The sequence below is a fragment of the Magnolia sinica genome, chromosome 6, assembly GCF_029962835.1.
Source record: "Magnolia sinica isolate HGM2019 chromosome 6, MsV1, whole genome shotgun sequence".
Classification (NCBI taxonomy): Eukaryota; Viridiplantae; Streptophyta; class Magnoliopsida; order Magnoliales; family Magnoliaceae; genus Magnolia; species Magnolia sinica.
In genome coordinates, this window is record NC_080578.1 from 70,003,133 (window position 1) to 70,025,755 (window position 22,623).

General features: G+C 43.2%; 1 protein-coding gene and 1 long non-coding RNA gene across 3 annotated transcripts; one reads left to right on the forward strand and one right to left on the reverse strand.

Annotated features, from left to right (window-relative positions):
- Positions 1 to 347: 347 nt before the first annotated feature.
- LOC131248842 (uncharacterized) lies at positions 348 to 919 on the forward strand. 2 transcript variants are annotated; one of them, XR_009172493.1, is made up of 2 exons: positions 348 to 682; positions 799 to 919. XR_009172493.1 is itself a non-coding variant. In XM_058249319.1 (2 exons), exons 1-2 carry the CDS (start codon positions 389 to 391, stop codon positions 859 to 861), a joined length of 339 nt encoding a protein of 112 aa, XP_058105302.1. In that variant the 5' UTR covers positions 348 to 388; the 3' UTR covers positions 862 to 876. The 2 variants fall into 2 exon arrangements, 1 of the variants encoding a protein (XP_058105302.1); XM_058249319.1 differs by having other exon boundaries at positions 348 to 664; positions 799 to 876.
- LOC131248843 (uncharacterized) lies at positions 755 to 1,198 on the reverse strand. Its single transcript, XR_009172494.1, has 2 exons — positions 1,099 to 1,198; positions 755 to 977 (listed from the first exon to the last, which is right to left on the reverse strand). It is a non-coding gene; the product is annotated as an uncharacterized LOC131248843 (long non-coding RNA).
- Positions 1,199 to 22,623: the final 21,425 nt, after the last annotated feature.

Sequence of the window (22,623 nt, forward strand, 5' to 3'; positions counted from 1 at the left end):
ATCGGCGATTGTGGTGATGAATACAGGCGTTAGTACATACCATATTAAGTAATGCACCAGCAGATGAGTCCCAATCTGCATTAATGTAAATACAATTATTTTTGAGGCCTGATTGAGTACAAACATTTGTAAGTTATTTATTTATTTGTGGAAGTTTGTATCAGGGAGATTTTATGGATCTCCTTGAAATTGCTGAAATTGTTCAAGTGTAATATTGTCTGAAATTATCATCCAAATCATTGAGAGCTGTACATTTCTGAAATGGGCAAATGATACGGGTTTTTAGTTATTTATTGTTGTTTTTTTTTTTTTTTTTTTTTTTTTTTTTTTTATTTTTTTATATACCATTGCAGAACTCAGGAGGGAGACTGATGAGTTGCGATGACACATGAATGAGCGGGTAGAGCAACTAGTGGAGGAGCGGATGAAAGAACAGATGGCTAAGCATCTAGAGCAAATGGAGCAACGGATGACAGAGCGAATAACGGAGCAGATGGAGCAACGGATGACAGAGCGAATAACAGAGCAGATGATGGCACGAATGAGAGATACTATGAACTCATTGGCTGCAACAGACCAAACTTCAGGCAATGTACTAAATGTAGAGGCTGACTCAGTATCCACTCCTAGGGATAGACCTGAGGCTGAGGGACCTCAGTCGAAGGTTCCGAAGAATCAATAGGTAGTTTTTTGCTGAGATTCATTTATGTGTTATCTTTTACATATATATTTATGTTTTATTACATTTCATGAGTTTGTAGTTCACCATCATTGAATAGTTGGTCCTTTCTTTTTCAGGTCAAGTCGTATTTATGTGTATTTATGTGTTTGACATGCAAAAGAATCCAAGGGCTGTCTTAAAATGAGGGTTGCAAATTGGAAAAAGGTGGGCCATACTTTTTTGCTTCATGCTTTGTTTGCTAATGAACTTGGAGATCTAGGAATGTCTGATGGTTTGAACTATGAGAACCAAATTGCTGTTGGATTCTTGTAAGTAAATCACTGCCTTTCTGTCTTTTGTAGTTATTTAGGAAAAATGTTTAGGCATTCCCATGTGTGATGCACATGCAATTTACTAGTGTGTGCATGCTCACACACACAGTACAATTCCACACACATGGGAAACAAAGCACAATTCCTGATTCTTTTCAACTTCTTATTTTTCAAAAACAGGGGATTCCCTGCTCCTGCTTTTTACAAAAATTAGAAAGTAGAAACTCATATTCATGAGTCTCAAATATATTATTAAATGTTTTGAAAGAATGTTTAGATCCTAAAGCATATTCTTACACGGAAAAAGTATCATATATCTTTTGTTAATATTCGCTATTTTCCTGAGCTACTGTACTCATTTTTCTTGGATTCAGACTGCCTTTGCATTTGGCAATATCTTCATGCAGTTTAGTATTTTTTGGTCATTTGGCAAAGAGCTTGGTGTTTTTGGCTTTAACATTTTAATATGTTTGCTTAATTTTAGGTGCCCATGCTTCATTTTCAGGTATTGCAGTCTCCAATATGGATGTTCTACTTTTGATTGCTTTACCTCCTGTTTGATTTGGATTTCGTCCAAAAGGTACCCAATGGACCAAGCCTGATCAAAATGGGGTCGAGTATGCGTTGTGTCGTGTCCTACCATCTTGGACATATTTAAAATCAGTTTGGTACTCCTGTACTTATATTTTTTACTCTCTTTTTTTTTTTCTGAAAGTGTGGGGTATTTATAGATTTGTTTTAATGCAGGATTGTACCATCTCCTATCTCTGAACTTTGTTTTGATCAAAACAGCAGTACTGAACAATCTGTATCTCATGAAAAGGTTTGGTCTCTAGTATTTAGTCAATTGTTGCCAAAACTACCTTGTCAACTAAATGTGCCTCATCTAATGTTCTGGTACTTGTGTCTCAATTCTGCTCTTAACTCATCTAATGTTTTGGTACTTGTGTCAACTGAATGTAATTTCCATCATGATTTCTTGAACGTTGGCCGTGGAACAACTGTCTTCTTTATTGAATATTGGTTGTGGAACAACTGTCTTTTTTATTGAATATTGGTCATGGAACAACTGTCATTGTCTAATAAATTAGAATAGATTAGTAAGTTAAAAAGGTTTATAAAATACCAATTGAACATTGGCCTATTTATCCTGTTTTCAGATGGTTCCTTTTGGTTCAATATTATCTCTTGGGCTTGGAATTATAATAAAGAAACTCAGTTGTGCATTCTTCCTCTACTTAACCCGAGTTAGATTTGTGCAAGACTTTGTTCTTTTTCGATATGGTAGCTATAGTTGGTGCAATAAATGACCTGATGAGATACTTGCGCAAATGCTTCCTGTGCTCCATTGAATTACCAAAATTGGGAGATGCCATAACTGAGCAAAGGGTTGCTCTGCATTCTTCTCTAGCAAAGGTTATGTATTTTTTTTATAAATGTGGGTTCTATATGGGTTGTAGGAATTCGGATGCCAAGAAGACATGATGTTCTGTGGTGTGTTTGATGGCCATGGCCCTTGGGGACACTGTGTAGCAAAAAGGGTCAGAGAATCGCTGCCATCATCTCTGCTTTGCAATTGGCAGGAGACTCTTGCTATGAGCTCAATTACATCAGAATTCCTTTTGGAATCTGATAAAATGCTTAATCGATTTGACATTTGGAAGGAATCCTATTTGAGAACTTATTGAAATGAGTGATTCACTTGGGCAAATGAATCATAACCTTGAAGGTTTGAAGAGTGATCTGAATGAAGTTATTAAGGGAAGGGATTGCCTTGATTTTGAGGTACTTGTCTTGAAAGAGCAGTTAGAAATGGCACAAGCTGTTGCTGAAGAAAATGAAGCAATTGCTATAGTAGCTCAACAGGTGTTTGCTAATTCTTGTTATCATTACCTTATTTCTGATTTTTTTTCCCCTACTTGTGTCATGTTTGATTCTCATTGTTTTCCCTTTCGATCTCAGATGGCTGAGGCAAGGAAGAACTATGCTGAAGAGGAGGAGGAGGTGAAGCTGTTAGAGAAGTCTGTGGAAGAGCTAGAATATACCATAAATGTATTGGAAAACAAGGTCAGCTCATCAATGGTTACTGGGATATATTCAAAACGTTTCCTGCATTAGCTTTAATTCACTTAAAAGTTTTCTTAAGTAGCTTTTACTTTCCATTTCTTTTAGGGGGAGCTTGTCAAAGGAGAGGCTGAAAGGCAACGGTTGCAGAGAGAGGAGCTAGAAGGGGACCCTACTGAAACAGTTCATGTGGAAGGCTATGTGGCAATTCATGTGCATTTGTATCTTGTTTTGAAAACTTTAAATAGACCATTAATTGTTTTGTTGATATTGTGTTGATTGTTGTCTTGATGAATGTTAAATGGGTGAAATATGCACAGGTTCAATCATTTGTTGATTATGATATTGTTAGCTTTGGTTGATAGAGAAGTGAGGTTAAAAATCGAATTTAGCCTCGGTTGATGCCAACAAAGGCTAAATCTATCTTTAGTCTCAGTTTTGCCTCAATTACCTAAACTGAGACTACAACTCCCGTGGTTAAAGGCTTTAGCCTCGGTTGTTGAGAACTGAGGTTAAAAATAGATTTAACTTCAATTGGAGGCAACTGAGGTTAAAATTTAGATTTAGTCTCAGTTGGAAACAATGGAGGCTAAAATTTTGATTTAGCCTCATTTCGAGAAAACTGAAGCTAAAAAGGTTCTTTTAGCCTCACTTGAAGAACCGAGGCTATAAAAGTCATTTTAGCCTCGGTTGCTAAAACTGAGGCTAAAGCCTTTAGCCACGGGGGTTTCAACCTCGGTTTGGATAGCTGAGGCAAAATCAGACCCCAATGTGGTCGGGGTTGGTTTGGGAGTCAAGCAAGAAAGGAGAGAAAGTAGGTGAGAAAAGAGGGAAAGAAGGAAAGGAAGGAGAGAGAAAGAAAAAGCGAGTGCAATTCGTGCACCATCTTTGCCTGACCAAGCCGTTGGGCCAGACATTGGCAGCCATCGAGTCGTGTCTCTGTCGACTCGGTCCATCGACTGTTGGACCTCCAGCTGGAAATAGAGAGAAGAAAGGTGAGAGAAAGGAGATGGAAGAGAGGAAGGAAGATGAGAGAAAGGGGGAAGATCGAGTTAACTCGGTTTCAAACCGAGTTAAACTGAGTCAACTCACCTAGTCAGACTACTGACCCATTGGCTGGGTCGAGCCCAGCTGTTGCTGGACCTTTCTTGGTGAGTGGAAATGGAGAGAGAGAGAGAGAGAGAGAGAGAGAGAGAGAGAGAGAAGGGAGATGGGTGCTTGTGCTTGGGCCGAGTCAACTCGACTCGAACCGAGTTAGCGAGGTGAGTCCACTTCTCCTCATTCCAGATTTATTTCAATGCGCAGTTATCGTTGCTACCAAGTTATAATTAGTATTATTGATATTACTAACGATTAGCCGTTAATAGGTTAGTTATAATAAAACTAGTTATTTTATATGTAATAATATTTTATTTAACGCCCTTAAACATTACCATTAAGGGTAGATCAGAATATTTATCACCAATGTAATGCTTATTATTATCATGTAGCTACTATAAATTACATCGCTACTATTAATGGTGGTTTTACAACCATCAATATTACTAACGTTATGTTTAATCACACATCGATTAGCGTTCGATCCTAGAAACTAAGTCTAAGGCTGAACTCTAGGATGGAAACCTAGTTCTACATCAATACACTGTTTGTGCTAATATTAGTTATTATAAACAATATTGTAGTTATCAAGTAATAGAATCTTATTTAGCTCTCCTAAATATTATCTTTAATAGTAGATCTTAGTATTTATTATCATCATTAGGATTACTATAATGATTGCAATTATTAAATGTGACTAACCGTTGATAGGTTAATTTTGCTAAGTATTAGTTATTATAGATATTAAATAATAATGCTAATCATATTATGCCTATTTTGTCATTGTAGGATTATTAATAATAAGGTTAACATTATTAGTATTAATAGGCTGTTATTATTTATTTTTACTTCATTCCAATATTTTTGCAATTTAATTATATGAGTTGAACTTCAAACCCTAAACTAAAGTCTAAGATTAGATTAATGAATAAAACCCTAAATCTAAATGATCCAAACCATAGGTAGCTTGTAAACATTGACCTAACCATACAACTTACAATTCGTGATAGGGTCCAAGTCTAAGGGCGTATGCTCTTCTTAATAACATGAGAAGATGAGTTAACAAATAAGGTGATGATTCTTCTCCTTAAGCTTTCTATCTTCTCATTAACTTAAGTTATAGTTTTTATTAAAATTTATAATTGATATCTCTATTCTATAATCATATATGTTAAATTTTGGATTTGAATTGCTATATTACATGCTTAATGTTTGTCCTGTATATTTATTTCATGCCCGTGGACTATTTGTGGATTGCTTATGGAATTTAAACTGGTACATTGTTGGGAAACCCCCACTTATAAATGTACACCCACACTTAGGATGTAACTCGAACGACTTGTTTCCATTAAACATCCTAAGGTGGTATCCTCATGAGTAAGGGATGGTGGTCATGGGACACTATGCCCAAGCCGTCGACCTACGCTGGGCCATGTACTCCCCATAATGACCGTAAGCTTATTTAAATTGGCTGGTTGCTTTTAGACTAATAATGGGTTGGCTAATCATGCATGCATCGCATAGACCAGCATCTATTGTTATCATACGTGATGTACATATTGTTCCGACTGGATGATGTGTCCCGGGTTCAATAATTGTATGGGTGATGTATGTATTGTTCTGACTGGATGATGTGTCTGGGGTTCAATAATTGCATAGGTAATGTACATATTGTTTCGACCGGATGATGTGTCCCGGGTTCAATAATTTCATGGGTGGTGTACGTATTATTCCGACTGGATGATGTGTCCCGGATTTAATGATGAGCCCGCTGTCCGCACGGATGAGCATCCTCGGGGCGAAGATTGCATTCCATACATCCGTACACCTAATAAGACTGCATTTATTCTGTTTTGGTTGTCTGGATGTTTTATACTATTTCTTACCTAATGCGGCGGTGTATAATCTTAAGGGGAGTTCACACTGAGTTGGCCACTCATCCATCAAATATATAACCGTACAGGTAGTACATGTGGCTTAAGTGATATGCTTTTTCCGACTTAATGAGGAGCAGGGTACGATCGCCATGGATGCATGACTGTATTTGTCTGGAGGAGCTGCGTGATCTTGCGGCTTATATTTATATGCTTTCTATTAATCTTCATGTATTGAATCATGCAAATCTTGTATTTATTTAAATTCTGAAACATTGGTTTGTATAAGTCATTATGGGCAACCTCTTATATATTTCAAATGTAAATGAAAATTTTCTCTTATGCTTACTTGTTCATTCTACGCTTTTCTGCTTACTCTAATGAAAAAAGAAAAAAATATTCGAATTTGACCATCCTTTAAGGTTAACACTCGAGTTTTTGGGAAACGAGTTATATACTTGGGTCCTGAAGATTTGGGGCGTTACAGTTGTAATAACTTAGATTTCAATTCCTTACTATTTATTTAATCCTCTGTATCAAGTTTGTGTTTTTAATACAAAGAACTTTCTAGGAATCAGGTTGTCTTACCATAAACCTTGGTTTTTGGTGTAAAGTTGTCCTTAGAACAACATATGTATCAATCTCTTAATACTCATACTTTTGAGGTTGCTTTTCATTTCAGTATTATGAATTGATTAAAGTACTATCTTTCTTTTAATTGTTTAAATTCTGTTGTTATTATTTTAAATTTGGCATAATCCTATTCACCCCCTTCTAGGAGTTGAAGCTTGGAAGATGAGAGATCCTGTGTCCTTACAATCAAATCATCAGAAAAGTAAAGGAGGGAGATTGAGGGAGACAAAGATTAAGGGAGAGGGAGATCGAAAGAGAGGGTTGAGATTAGGAAATCGGAAGAGAGGGAGAGGGAGATTGAGCCGGTAATGGATGCGAAATGAAATGAGGGATTTTGGCATAAGAAAAGGGTTAAATTCGGTAGTTCGCAGCAGATGGATGCAATGTGCCTCTTGGGCCTTGTGGGGTCCACTCAGAGGTTACTAATTGAATCCATTCCGTCCATCTATTTCAAAATAAAACAATAAAACACAATAATAACAAATAAGAAGATCCAACACTCAATTGGGACACACCAACAAAATAGTGAAAATAATGATGTATAACCGCAACAATTCTAGTACCGTTTCAAATTCAGGAACGGCTTAAAGCCATTTCTGAACCAAGATACCGACCGTACCGGTTTAACGATTTTGGTGTAGTGACACCCCGCCACTCGCATTTTCGTATGTTTTCTTTATGTTATGTTGATAGATGATGATAATGAAAGCCCCACTGTAGGTGGGTCACACTGTCATGTTTATATGACTCCCAATTATTCAGCAGACCCTACATCATGTGGATGAAGGAAAAATACAAAAAAAGCAGTTTGATTTGGGGGACCCATTGACCGTGGGCCCCACATGATTTTCATCAGCTGCCCAACCTGTTTACACGGTCATAAAGACCTGGATGGAGGGACCGTACAGATCTCAGCTTGATTAGGTATTGCGGCCTTACTGATGTCCCACCGTGACATTTATATGTGATCAAACGGTCCTGGCTGTCTGATCAGCCCCTCACCCTCTCACAGTCATTCACATGTACACACATTTCAAATAAAATAAAATTATATATATATATATATATATAAACAAGGTGAGGCCTCTCGTGACGCTGTACGTCCAGGGAGGGACGTCCCATAGCTCTCTTTTACAGAAAAGACCATGGGCTGACCATGGCCACAACGTGATGTTTATGTTAGATCCACACCATTCATATACTTCAACAACCCATTTTACGATGTGATGTCAACAATTATGCCGATACCATGATCAGGCTAGCCATATAACGTAAAACAATGTAGAGTGAACTCTAAAGGCTAGAATCATTTCAAGGCTTACATGATGTATGTGTAGTATATCCACACTGTCCATCCATATCATCAGCCCATTTTATGGCATGGTTCCAAAAATCAGGTCGATCCAATGATCAGGTGGGACATACCACTTTAAATAGTGAGGGTTGAATTTTACCATTGATATTGTTCTAGGGCCCACTTTGATGGTGTACAATACATCCATATCATCCATCTATTTCACCAGCTTATTCTAGATCGTAATGTTAAAATCAGAGTACATCCGTCGACCATTTGCAGTAAATGATAAGTTTGAGTGCCCACCGTTGAATGATATGGGGCCACTACGAAAAGAAAAAGAAAAAGAAAAGAAAAAGAGAACGAAGCAAAGAAAAGACCCACCGTGGTATGGTATGTGTATCTGATGCCCATGATGTCCAGCCACCCTTTATCTTATATTCAGACCTTAGGTGGGAATGAGATGCTGACCGTTAACGTTTATCAAATCTTGGTGGCCCATTCTAATGTATATCTTGTATATCCACACGGTCCATCTATTTTGTCCAGCCCACTTGCTAGGTAAATGGCCCAGTAGTAAGGCAGATCCAAGTCTCATATGGGTCACATCTAATTTGCGAACAAAAATGTACACTATTGAAACTTAATTGGACTTCGTGTTTTACTTAGGCACCGTTTATATCAGGAACCCACCATGATGGACGTGCTTCATTCACGTTGTCCATATGTCTCCCTATTTAGTTATGGACCAGCCGCCCGGAAGGCTGGACAGAACTAGCTCTCGGGTGGGCTGCACCAAGGGACGGTGGGGACCGAATCATCCACCGTTAAAACCAGTCTGGACACACTCAAACAGCCCAAACAAATAATAATAAAAGAAAAAAATAATAAAATATAAACTAAAAGGTGGGTGTTAATCCAAGGACAATCACATCCCTAGTGCCCACTTTCATTTAGGAATACAGACCCCAAACTGAGAGGCCCACCTGATGTCTGCATTAGATCTACACCGTACATTGTCTTTGATAGACCATTTTAGTACATGAGCCCAAAAAAAAAAAAAAAAAAATAGCGTTCCAAATTTTAGGTAGGTTGCACCATGCGAACAATATTAAAAATTGAACATTTACCATTAAAGACTCCCTGTGGGTCTACCATGATGTATCTGATTTATTGAGTCCGTTCATCATCCTTGTCAGGCTGGTAGGGTTTCAAAAATCAGGCTGATCCAAAGTCCACATAGGCTCTACCACCTGAAACAGTAGTGAACGAACTCTTATCACTAAATTTTTTTCTATGGTCGACCTTAATGATGCAATGTATATCCATACCATCCATCGACTTTATCGGATTGTTGGAGATGATCCTAGCCTAAGGTGGGCCACATTACATAAAAACAATGGAGATTGCACACTTTCGACCAAATTGTGGGGCCAAAAGACATTTGTCATATCCAACCATACATGATAGGCTATTCTGATACGTGGAACCCATTGTTGACCACACTTGATGTGCAAAACAAATCCAGATATATTGTGATCCACATAATAGGAAATGGAAAATGAATACTTGCCCTTAAACCCACCATGTAGAATCCACACTATCCATTTTTTCTGTTCATATCATTTTAGGCCATGGCCCAAAAATGAGGTAGATTCAAAACTCTAATGGGCCACACAATGGAGTTAAATTCTATCCATTGTAAACTTTATAAGACCACTATAATAATTATTTAAAGCAGGGAGCGCTATGAACCCTGGCTTGATGTATGTAACGACATTGTCCATCAGGTAGACTGTGTCCCAAACTTGAAGCAGATTCAAATTTCAGGTTAGTTGTAACACTCTAAACGAAATATAATAATGATTTCCACCTTTGACACGATGATAATAATAATAAATGGGATCCATTCACAACTCAAATGGACCACACCACAAGAAACGGTGTTGATCTAGTTCACCGTTAAAGCTTCCCAGTGCTCACTATAGTGTTTATTTAACACAAGCATATGCGGGTCCGACCCGACCTTGATGAATGTTTTTATCCAGGCCATTAATCTTAAGGCCACCTAGATATATGTATTGTATATCTTAGTCAAATGTGGCTGATCTAAATCTCAATTGGACTGCGTCATAGGAGGATAGTGTGATTGAGCATTTGCCATTAAAAAAACTCTTAAGGTGAATTAAAATGATCACATGTCATTCAAATTGTTTAGAATTAGGTTATATTCACACTAGCCAAACCATCTTACTAAACAAATGGTCTAATTTGAGGTGCTGATTATGGACCCTACCTTGATGTAAGTGTTGGGGGCAAAAGATACAGAGTTCGGAGACTCGGACTTAATGCCTCGGGTCGCCAAAGGATGTGTCAGATCCGAGGCATGGTTCACTAAACCGAGACAGAAGTTAAGTCGGTTCGGACGACACATCAGCGATCCGTGCATGCATCGGGCCGATCTTCTTATCGGATCGGCCAGCGCAAGATAAAGCCTCATCCCGAATATCTCGGAATAAGATCCCCGACCCCGAAGCTCACGGGATCGGACGAAGACTGGAGATAGGCACGATCCTTTCTCCGTGATATCAGGAGAAGAATCCTCGTACGATTAAATGCTCCTGCAGCTATAAAAGAGGAACCTCCATCGTCTTGTAGGGTAAGGCAAAAACTCTTTCTCAAACCCCCTCAATACATTTAGACCCGGAATCCAGCCCTGACTTTGGCATCGGAGGGTCCCCTGCTCAAGCCAGGGTCTCCTTTGTCCTCTTTTCATGCAGGTATACGAAGGTCCAAGAGGACGAACCAGATTTTTGCATCAACAGTTTGGCGTCATCTGTGGGAACCGTACAAAAAAGCCATCTCATATTTCTATATTGAATTCCATGGTGATGACTAGAAGGACGGTCCCAGAAGAAGATTTGAATGAGATTGCGATTACAGGGCCAGCGGGTCCAATCGCAGTCCCCGCAGCCCAGAACCCACCTAACAACCGCCAACGAGGAGCGACCAGAACAAGCAACAATCAGCGGGGTCGCAACGATGGGCGGTTGGACCAGGAGGTTCAAGAAATCCGGTCTGATATGAATATGATGAAGCAGATGCTGGAACGGATGTATCAGCAGCAAATGCAGCCACTCCCGCATCCTTAAGGGGAGACAGCGCACGTACCGACTGCGGCGGTTGATCCTCAACCTTCCGCGCCGCAGTCTTTCCGGCCGAGCCAACCCCAAGGCGAATCAGAACCATCTCCAGCGCAGTCGGCCAACGCTTCCCTGCCCCCGACCGATCTTATACACGAGATAGAGCAAAGAAGGCAAAAACTCTTTCTCAAACCCCCTCAATACATTTAGACCCGGAATCCAGCCCTGACTTTGGCATCGGAGGGTCCCTTGCTCAAGCCAGGGTCTCCTTTGTCCTCTTTTCGTGCAGGTATACGAAGGTCCAAGAGGACGAACCAGATTTTTGCAGGTATAAGAAGGCGCAACCGCCCTTCCATGGAAGGCACGGCCGAGAGCAGTGAACCTTGGAAAGCCGATATTCAAAATTTTAAAAGAGAAGTGCGGGAAGAAATGGCGAAAGAGATGGCGGACATGAAGCATGGCCGGAATATGTATTCGACCAGATTCGAAGCAAAGGCGTCCCCCTTTGTGGACTCGGTAATGAAGGCTCGGTTGCCCGAGAGGTTTCGATTACCTCAAATCACTCCTTTCACCGGCAAGACCGACCCGATGGAGCATATCGAATGCTTCAGAACCTATATGGAGCTCCACGATGCCTCGGATGCAGTAATGTGTCGGGCCTTTTCTCTTACACTGACCGATGTAGCTCGACTGTGGTTCAAACAGTTGAAACCAAAGTCCATCAGCTCATTCGTTGAGCTGAGCGACGCCTTCCTCACCAACTTCATCGGTGGAAAAAAGAAATTGAAGCCCCCTGCACATCTGAACAACATAGTTCAAAAGCAGGGAGAGCTATTGAAAGATTATATCAAGCGTTTCAATCTCGAATCCCTTCAGGTTCGAAAACATTCAGAAGAAACGGCTCTCAATGCGCTCATGCAAGGAGTTAGAGATAAGCCATTCCTGGCATCTCTAGACAAAACTCCGCCCGATACTCTGGCAGAATTTATGGCACGGTCGGATAAGTATGCAAACGCCGAAGAAACGCGAATTCTGCGTGAAACCAAAACTTTGGTCAAAGAGTCGGCCAAAAAGGAAGCCGACTCGGCCGGAGGAAGGAAACGCAAGGATGATCAAGCGCATGATGAGCGAAGGTCAGGCAAACGACCAGATCGAAGATTTTCCACATATACCCCCCTGAACAAGACTCAGGAACAGGTATTGATGGAAATCAAAAGCGAAGGCTTTGTCAACTAGCCCAGTAAGCTCAGGAGTAATCCTAATCGGCGGGACAAGGATAAATACTGCCATTATCACCGTAATCACGGGCATAACACAAGTGATTGCCGTCACCTAAAGGAAGAGATCGAACGACTCATAAAGGACGGCCGACTCAAAGAACATGTGGTTAAAGCTGGGGTAGCTGAGGGACGTCCAACCGAGAGTCAGCCTATGGAAGAAATCCGGACAATTGTCAGCGGTCCGCGAGGTGGGGGCGACTCAAACAATGCTCGAAGGAATCATGCGAGAAAACTTAGTCAGCCTAAGTCCGAGCTTATGATTATAGATCGGCCACCAAAGGAGAAGAAAAGGGAAAGATATTGCATTTCGTTCACAGAGGAAGATGCCCGAGGTATCTATCACCCCCACGATGACGCATTGATTGTCACCCTGACTATCGCTAACCGGAAAGTGCTCCGAATACTCGTCGATACGGGGTCATCTGCGGACGTATTGTTTACACAGGCGTTCGACAAAATGGGGATCGAACGATCCACGTTACGCCCAGTTCGGACCCCGTTGATCGGTTTTTTCGGAGGACAAGTACTGCCCGAAGGGACTGTCTCATTACCACTCACCGCTGGTAGTGCCCCACATCAAACGACGATGATGGTTGACTTCCTGGTCGTCGATCAACCCTCAGTATACAACGCAATACTCGGCCGACCTTCGTTGAGTCTCCTCCAAGCCGTGGTATCCACATACCATCTTTCAATAAAATTCTCGACCGAGTCGGGAGTCGGAATTGTCAAAGGAGACCAGCAAGATGCGAGGCGATGTTACATGATAGCTGTAAAGGGAACCGCCGACAAAAGTCCAATCAACATATCAACGATCGAATCATTGGACCCTCGGGGTGAGAGTCATGAACGAGGGCAGCCAGTCGAAGATCTTATCTTAGTCCCTTTGGTCGAAACAGATGGATCCAAGACGGTACGAATTGGCTCGTCTTTACAATCCCCCTTGAAAGAAAAGCCGATAGCCCTGCTCCGTAGGTACGCTGACGTATTTGCCTGGTGTCATGAAGATATGCTCGGGATCGACCCCTCTATGGTGACTCACCGACTCAACATCGATCCGTCATATCGACCGATCCGACAGAAGCGACGACCGCTCGGCCCTGAACGATACGCCATCATTGAAGAAGAAGTCAACAAACTCCTCCAGGCTAATTTCATAGAAGAAATACACTATCCAGAATGGGTCGCGAATGTCGTGCTTGTAAAGAAATCCAACGGGAAGTGGCGAGTCTGTATTGACTATACTGACTTAAATAAAGCCTGCCCGAAGGATAGCTTTCCGCTTCCGAGGATAGACCAGCTAGTAGATAGTACTGCCGGACATGAGCTCCTTAGCTTCATGGATGCATATTCAGGGTATAATCAAATTGTAATGCATCAAACAGATAAATCAAAAACTACCTTTGTCACCGACAAAGGCCTTTATTGTTACCGAGTGATGCCATTCGGTCTGAAGAATGCCGGCGCAACTTATCAAAGATTAGTTAACAAAATCTTCGCTCGGCTTATAGGCCGAACCATGGAAGTATACATTGACGACATGCTCGTCAAAAGTATACGCACGGCAGATCATGTGGATGATTTGGAAGAAATGTTTCTCATCCTACGGAAGTTTCGGATGAAGCTGAATCCGAGTAAATGCGCTTTTGGGGTGGGCTCTGGAAAGTTCCTCGGTTTCTTGGTTAGTCAGCGAGGAATAGAGGCAAACCCTGAGAAGATAAAGGCTTTGATTGATATGGAATCCCCTAAAACCATTAAGGACATCCAAAGGTTGACTGGACGAGTCGCAGCACTTAATCGGTTCCTGTCCAGAGCCACGGATAAATGTCTCCCTTTCTTCAAACAGTTGAAAGGAAGACAAACAATGGGTTGGACGGAAGAATGTGAAGCGGCATTCCAACAATTAAAATCATATCTCGGTTCTCCACCTCTCTTATCAAAACCCGAATCAGGGGAGTCCCTGCTCCTTTACCTAGCAGTATCCGAGGTAGCGGTTTGATACGAGAATCCGAGGGAAAGCAACTGCTTGGAAAGCGTTATTGCCAGCAGAAACGAGATACCCAAGCTTGGAAAAAGTGGCCTTGGCTTTAATAACTTCCTCTCGCCGACTCAGGCCGTATTTCCATGCTCATACCATCATCGTGATGACCGATCTTCCGCTTCGCCAGGTATTGCAGAAACCAGAAGCTTCCGGCCGACTCACGAAGTGGGCTATCGAACTGAGTGAGTTTGACATTTAATACAGACCGAAGGTAGCAGTCAAAGGGCAAGCCGTAGCTGATTTTATTGCCGAGGGAACACCACCAACCGAACTCCCAGTCAACGATATGCCAAAGGATGTTGCAGTTCCAACAACAACCGCTCCCCCGACCCTACCCTGCCCTATTCCCTGGAAACTGTTTGTCGACGGTTCTTCCAACTCGAAGGCAAGTGGGGCTGGGGTTGTGCTGGAAACCCCCGATCATACCTACATACAGTATGCCTTACGACTTAGATTCCAAGCGTCGAACAATACGACAAAATATGAAGCGTTGTTACTCGGCCTCCGACTCGCCGCTAGCATGGGAGTCACGCACCTAAGTGTTTTCAGCGATTCTCAGTTGGTTGTTAATCAAGTTATCGGTGTATACCAGACACGGAAAGACCAATTAAGAGCATACATGGAGAAAGCGAAAAGACTTGTCAATGGATTTCAACTCTGTTGTGTCACTAGGAACCCTCGTACAGAAAACGGCAAAGCAGATTTATTAGCAAAGCTCGCCTCCGCCGATGAAGATGATATACCCAGGTCCGTCCCTGTCGAATACGTCGATAAGCCGAGTATAAATGAACCAATTAGCGAGGCCGTCAATACAATCGACTCGGAACCATCCTGGATCGATCCAATCCGCCAATACCTTGATAAGGGAAAGCTGCCTGAAGATCGTGCCGAGGCTCGACGAATTAAGATTCGAGCCTCCCGTTACACCATACTCAACGGAACCCTCTATAAGAAAGGTTATTACGCTCCGTTGCTGCGGTGCCTCAGACCCAGTGAGGCGAACTATGTATTACGTGAAATCCATGAAGGAATCTGCGGAAACCACTCTGGAGGGCGATCTTTCGCCCACAAGGTCCTATGACAGGGATATTACTGGCCCACTATCCAACACGACGCTCGCAAGCTCGTCTAAAAATGCGACAAATGTCAACGGTTCGCGGCAATTCCGAGGCAAGCCCCCGAGGCACTGACGCCGATGACTGGTCCCTGGCCCTTCGCACAGTGGGGTGTCGACATCATAGGTCCACTCCCTATGGGAAAAGGTCAGACCAAGTTTGCTATGGTAGCAGTGGATTATTTCACGAAGTGGGCCGAGGCAGAGCCATTAGCTAAAATAACCGAGCAGAAGATCACCGAGTTTGTATGGAAAAACATTATCTGCCGATTCGGAGTGCCCTGTACCATTATTACAAACAATAGAAGGCAATTTGATAATAGGAGCTTTCGCGAGATGTGCGACAACCTCGGAATCAGAAACGTCTATTCTTCACCTCATCATCCTCAAACTAACGGACAAGTTGAGGCGGTTAACAAGATTATCAAGCAACATCTTCGGACCAAGCTTGACCGGGCCAAAGGAGCATGGGCCGAAGAGCTCCCGAAAATTCTTTGGGCTTACCGAACTACAGCTCGAACCGCCACAGGAGAAACCCCCTTTTCACTCGCGTATGGCTCGGAGGCCGTCACTCCCGTTGAAATCGGATTATCTTTGGCTCGAATCACTTCGTTCAATGCGAAAGAAAATGAAGAACTCCTTACACTCGGGCTCGACCTTCTGGACGAACAAAGGGAAGTGGCGCGGCTGCGCACGGAGGCACGACAACGACAAGTGGCTCGGTTCTACAATACCCGAGTTAAGATCAAGAGGTTTCGAATGGGAGATATGGTTCTCCGAAAAGTATTTTCCAATACCAAGGAATTTGGATCGGGTACGTTGGGACCCAATTGGGAAGGACCCTATATCGTCTCGGGCACCATCCGACCAGGAACGTATCGGCTAGAAGATCTAAACGGACAACCATTACCTCATCCTTGGAACGCTGAGCACCTCAAGATTTACTATCCTTAGCTCGGCACTTGATGTTTAAAGACTCTGAACTAAGAAAGATTAAAGCTAAGTCAAATGAATAAAACTAAGCGTTTTCTTTCATTCATCAACCACATGCGAGTATAACATATGAATACATCAAAAAAAAAAAAAAACAAGGGGCCCTGGTTACTGTCCTCTGGTAGGAACGGTACCCGAAGCATTCTCGCATGTGCCGGCCTCATCCTCAGCAGTGACTTCAGCAGCGGCGTCCGGATTCTCGGATTCTGAGGCTCCTCCTCCCTCGATTTCTGAGAGATCAAGGTCAGGAAAAGATTTCTTTATATCTTTGACACATTCCAGATATCCGCTTTGGAACAAGCGATCTCTCTCATCCTCGAACTCCGCTGACTCAAGGAAAGCTTGGACGACTTGGTCCCTAGCCATCTCAGCCTCCCGAGTCTTCTCGTTGGCCTGCTGAATATGCTCCGCCGCCTCAAGCTTAGCCCGAGCCAAGTCATCTGCACAAGAAGCATGGACTGCGAGAACTCGTCGGTTCTCTTCTTCAGCTCTGGAAAGGAGAGCCAATACCCGAGTAACCTCGGCTTGCGCTTCATCGAGGGCTCTCCTGGAGGAAGCCGCCTCTACCTTTGCGTCTTCGGCAGCTTTCCGGGCAAGGGCCGCCTCGCCTATCAGAACGCCGACCCGAGTTTCGGCATCCTCGCGTCACCCTTCGGCTTCCGACAGAAGAGTCTGCAGCCGATGAGTCGAAAATAACTCTTTGCTGGCCTTAATCAAGCAGGGAGCGAGTTCAAAAAGCACCCTTGCTGCATGGCCGACGGTTTGCGATGAAGGGGCGTTGTAGAGACTGATGAACTCTTTTTCGCCCCCATGGGCTAAGGCCCAGGGAACCATCCCCGACACCACCTTCTGCAGGACGGACGGCCCTTCTTGGTTCGTTTCCTCCCCTCTGGAGGATGCAGTCGTCGTCTCTTCTTCCCCTCTGGAAGACGCAGCCCTAATCTCTTCCTCCTGTCTCGGAACATCCGTCGCAACGTGTCCCGAGTCGGGTGCCGCCTGAGGTTCCGAGGCTGCGGCCACCGTCGCTTCCACCCTTTCTTCCGGGTCAGAAATTATGACGACAATGGGGGCAGAAGAACTCGCAGGCTCCTTCTCCTTCCGCACCACTCTTTGTCTCTTCGGCGGCCGAGGTTCCCACAGAAGAACAGATCGCGGAGGAGCCTTTAACTTCGAAACCGCCCTAAGAGGAGGACGAGCTCCAGTCATTTCCGAGGGGGCCGATTCGGGAACAATCTTGAGATGAGGTCGAGCTTCGGGCAAATCTAAAAATAATAAAAAAAAAATGAAGTAAGTCAAGAAAAATTCAGAAGATACTTGAAGACACATTTTTAATTACCTGTGACGGCCGAGTCAAGACCTGCGAGATGAAGACGCTCCGGCTGTAAGAGTACCTTCCAGGACCTATCTGCCGGATCCAACGTCCTCAACTCTTTGATCCGAGCTGAAGCACTGGAGCCGAGCTTTTGCCGCTTCTTCGGAATATCTACCAGACACAAGCCCGTCAGACTCAGAATATTACAAAAATAAAGAAGGGCAAGAGAGAAGACCCAAGTCACCTGCTCTCTGGAACGCCCGAGGAACACGAGCCTCGCAGGACCCGGACTCAGCCGTCTCCCAGCGACCACAGGCCCAAAACCAACGTTCTCTCCAATGCTTGTTGGAAGTGGGAGGGTCGGTTATTAGGGAGCCGCCTCCGCCCCGCCAAGCAGCGAAGACATAAAAGCCGGGGTAGTTCGGGTTCACGCGCACTTGGTATAAGTGGAGAAATTCGTCGACTGTTAGCGGTGGCTGTTCCATCTCAGCCCACAACACCGCACACCCGAATAAGTTCCTCCACCCATTCGGAACTATTTACCCCGGGGCAATCTGAATACGAGATAAAACTCCCCGGACAATGGCCTGAAGGGGCAGACGCAAGCCGCATTGCATCGAGACTTGGTAGATCGCGACCGCCCCAGCAGGAGGATGATCTGGCAAGTCATTCGGATGAGGGAGATAAGTGATAACATATTCGGAGATGTGATACCCGATTCGGATTCTGTCTAAATCCGCCTCAGTCAAAACTGAAGGAACCGGGCCGCTTAGATCATCCCCCGATCCTTCTCCTTCAGACTCGGCGTGTGCCGACTCATCAATAGGAACTGGCCCAGAGGTTCCCTCGGCAATCAACATTTCCTCTTCCTCCTCCTCTTCTTCCTCCATGCCCCTTGGAAGATTAGGCCTTCCCGGGCGGGTTATTAAAGACGACCCACCACGAGAAGGATCAACGGAAGCAGGGCGCTCCGCCGGAGCTCCAGTGACCCTCTCAGAAAGAAAAGCAGCATTCGCATCAACTGCTATCTCTGTCAGTAAGGAAGGCGATTCCGCAACATTCCAAAAATGTTGCGCTTCGCCTTCATCTCCGGAAACTCCCTCCTGGGGACTTCGAGAACCTCTAGCCGCCATTATCACTAAATAAAGAGGAAGGGGAGACTCACCGGAGGGAGGAAGGAAAACGGAAATGGCGAAAGGAGCTGCTGACAGTCAAGAAAGAGGAAAGGAAGAAGACGAAAGACCGAAAAAGTTCCAAAGGAAATGCAAAGCGGGAATGGCAGTAGAAGTTCGAAATGCGGGACCCCCACCATTTTATAAGATTACCATGTGGCGGAAGCAATTAATGGGGAAATGATTCGACGCCTGCATCGACTCCCCCACTCGACACGTGGTGCACGTCGACTGATGACAATAATGCCCTTGCTACGTGTCCAACCCTCATTGGCGGGATGAGCGATTTGACGGCTGTCGGCGCATGCGATGTCAGAGACTGAACCGTCTTCTGTCAAAGGTGACATAGAATGCATTAAATGACTACTTATTGTCTCGGACTAAGTTATGAACCGACTCAAAACTCGCTACTCCTAAGTGTCATATGAAACACACAGAGTAAGGGGGCTTACTGTTGGGGACAAAAGATACAGAGTTCGGAGACTCGGACTTAATGCCTCGGGTCGCCAAAGGATGTGTCAGATCCGAGGCATGGTTCACTAAATCGAGACAGAAGTTAAGTCGGTTCGGACGACACATCAGCGATCCGGGCATGCATCGGGCCGATCTTCTTATCGGATCGGCCAGCGCAAGATAAAGCGTCATCCCGAATATCTCGGAATAAGATCCCCGACCCCGAAGCTCACGGGATCGGACGAATACTGGAGATAGGCACGATCCTTTCTCCGTGATATCAGGAGAAGAATCCTCGTACGATTAAATGCTCCTGCAGCTATAAAAGAGGAACCTCCATCGTCTTGTAGGGTAAGGCAAAAACTCTTTCTCAAACCCCCTCAATACATTTAGACCCGGAATCCAGCCCTGACTTTGGCATCGGAGGGTCCCCTGCTCAAGCCAGGGTCTCCTTTGTCAACTTAGGACGTGTATCAGATCGATTATAGACCCAACCTTGATGTAAGTATTGCATATTTCACCATTTATCAGTTAGGCTAGCTAATTCTAGAACATGATTCCAAAATGACCTAGATCCAATTTCTAAATAAGTCAGAAGATATGAAATATTGTTAATTGAATGTATAACTTTCAAACACTTGTGAACCCACTCAAAGTACGTATTTTATCCACACCGTTCAATTGTCTTGCCAACCAAACAATCCGATCATGGAGCCCGCTGACATGTGCCTTGTGCATCTGAACTGTTCTTCCTTGTAACACCTTAATGTATGTGAGTTATATATACTATCTACTTGTTGGGACCCACTGTAATGTTTGTGTGTGGACCCATCTGCTTGCGGGACCACATGGAAGTAGGACTCACTACGTTGTATGAGACAAACCCACATCATCCAACCATGACTAACTTTTATGTGTATATTATATACCCAAGTTGTTCAACTTAGGGCTCACTGTATCTTATGAGGTTTACATGTGCCTTCCAAACCATTGTAGAACTACTATAATAATTATTTGCAATCCAACCTACTAACAGCCCACTTGAAGGTGAAGCCCACTACATTATATGAGTTTCATCAGCATCATCCATCTTGTGGCTCATTTGCTATATGTTATATCTATGCCTTTCATCTCATAACCACTTGATGCATGTATTTTGTGTCACCGTCACTCATTAACTATAAGGCCCGGTTAGGGTATAACCAAGTGGTCCCAATAGAAGAAAATCATGTTGGGCCAAATCTGCTAATGGAATATCTATCTTGCGAAGGATATGGTGTAATTCTGAATACAAATAATGCTCGTAATTATGATAGCTATGAATGATATTAGTGATGTTAGTGATTATGGTTAATAGAAGTATGTGATTTAATATCTTGATTAATGTTGTTCCAATTCCTAAAATACTAAATTCTTAACCATGTTGATATTGATCATACTCATGCACTATGGAATGATGGTATGTGCAAGTGTACTTTAATACATTTTTCATGTGTAAGATATGTCCTCTTCAGTTTAGTCACATGACCATGGATTGATATAGTTGATAGTGGCACATGATGGTTATATGTCATTTTTGGCCTAAACATTAACCAGACCCTAAACTCATGACATTATGTGCATACTATATGCACTTGAACGTATGCCTTATCATAATTACTTGAATTCATGCATAATCATGACATACATGATGATCGAAATACCACAGTCGTGCCGTATAAAAGAGTTGGATCTTGACGACGAAATGTGCATCTTTGATGATGACTTGGGTTATCCCTAAAAAGGGACGGGACACCGGAAGTGTGGAAATAGTAGGGATGTGCCTCTTGGGTTAAAAGTCCCTAAACCCCGATGCTAGCTAGGGATGCCTCACTGTCGAGTCGAATGGATACATGGGTCATGGATTTGACTCCCACTGACAAGGTCGGGTTGAGAAGAGGTGGGTCCAAACTGTTTAAGGGCTGAGGTGCAACCAAGGACCGATCTGACTCGCTAGCGAGGAGAAGCGCGAATGAGGTCCGCTACTGGCGTGCTAGGTGGAAGTCCACCGTAGGGTGGGTATGCGAGGTCGATTACTGATGTCCCATGTGCATGGGTGTCGACCACGATGTTTTCCATGATATACAGTTATGATATGGCATGATAGCATGATGATAACGATGTGATTATGGATACGTGTGATACGGCTATGACTGTGTATAGGAAAAAAATGAAAATGTGACCTGGTGATGTTGGTAGCATTGACTCAGAGTATTGTTATGTTGCATATGCATTGCATTGGTATTGGCATCATACCTTACATATTACATGCCTTTCACCATACATGATTTCTTTGGGGCATATTTATCTTGCTTGCATGTAGGACACACTGCACACACGTGTGTACTCACTGGGCTTTAAAAGCTTAAGCTTTCCCTTATAATTTTTTTCAGGTCAGTACTAAAAAGCAGGAGCAGTAGATGATACCTATCTCGTTATCTTTAAACATTATGCTTCCGATTCATTCTAATGGATACATACTATTATGAAATAATTGTATTGTAAATATATTTTATAGTGGAAGCTGTTTATTTTGCTTGTGTTGGAGATGTTAATCTTAATGCTAAATATCTATTACTAAAAAAAATCTCCTAAATTTTATAGTCGGGCGCCGAGCTCGGGACTTGGTGTGTGGATGCTGGGTGCCGAAATCGGAGTTCGACGAGTCGCGATCCAGGCCTGGCAATTGTAGATAGGTCGTGCAGGAGGTTAGATTTAGGGTGCGACATAAATACCGTTCATTACCTTGACAATAACTAAGGCTTCTTTGTCTCTTACAGAAGGATTTTGATAGACTTGAATGCATTTTCAAATTGAGAGAGACCTTAATTTATAGGCAAAAAAGTTATTTTTTCGACTAGCATAAAGTAGTCTTCGATTGGCCCAAGCACCGATTCAGTTCCAACGGATTTTCAGATTTGAGCAGGATAATGTTTAATAAATCTTCGACTGGTCGAAGGAGCTAAAATTTGAACCAATTCAGTTGCTGGACTTCGAGCTGAGAAATGATCTACTGGTCGAAGATTGTCCTTCGACTGGTCAAGCAGACCACTCGACTGGTCGAAGGTGCAATAGAAATTTTGTTTTCACTCGGTTTGTACTAGGACTGGTTGAGAAATT

What these genes read in the sequence shown, in the direction of transcription:
- LOC131248842 (XM_058249319.1), top strand. Translation starts at nt 389, where the DNA reads ATGAATGAGCGGGTAGAGCAACTAGTGGAGGAGCGGATGAAAGAACAG. An exon ending in CTGAGGGACCTCAGTCGAAG is followed by an intron (nt 665 to 798) that starts GTTCCGAAGAAT and finishes TTTCTTTTTCAG; the next exon opens with GTCAAGTCGTATTTATGTGT.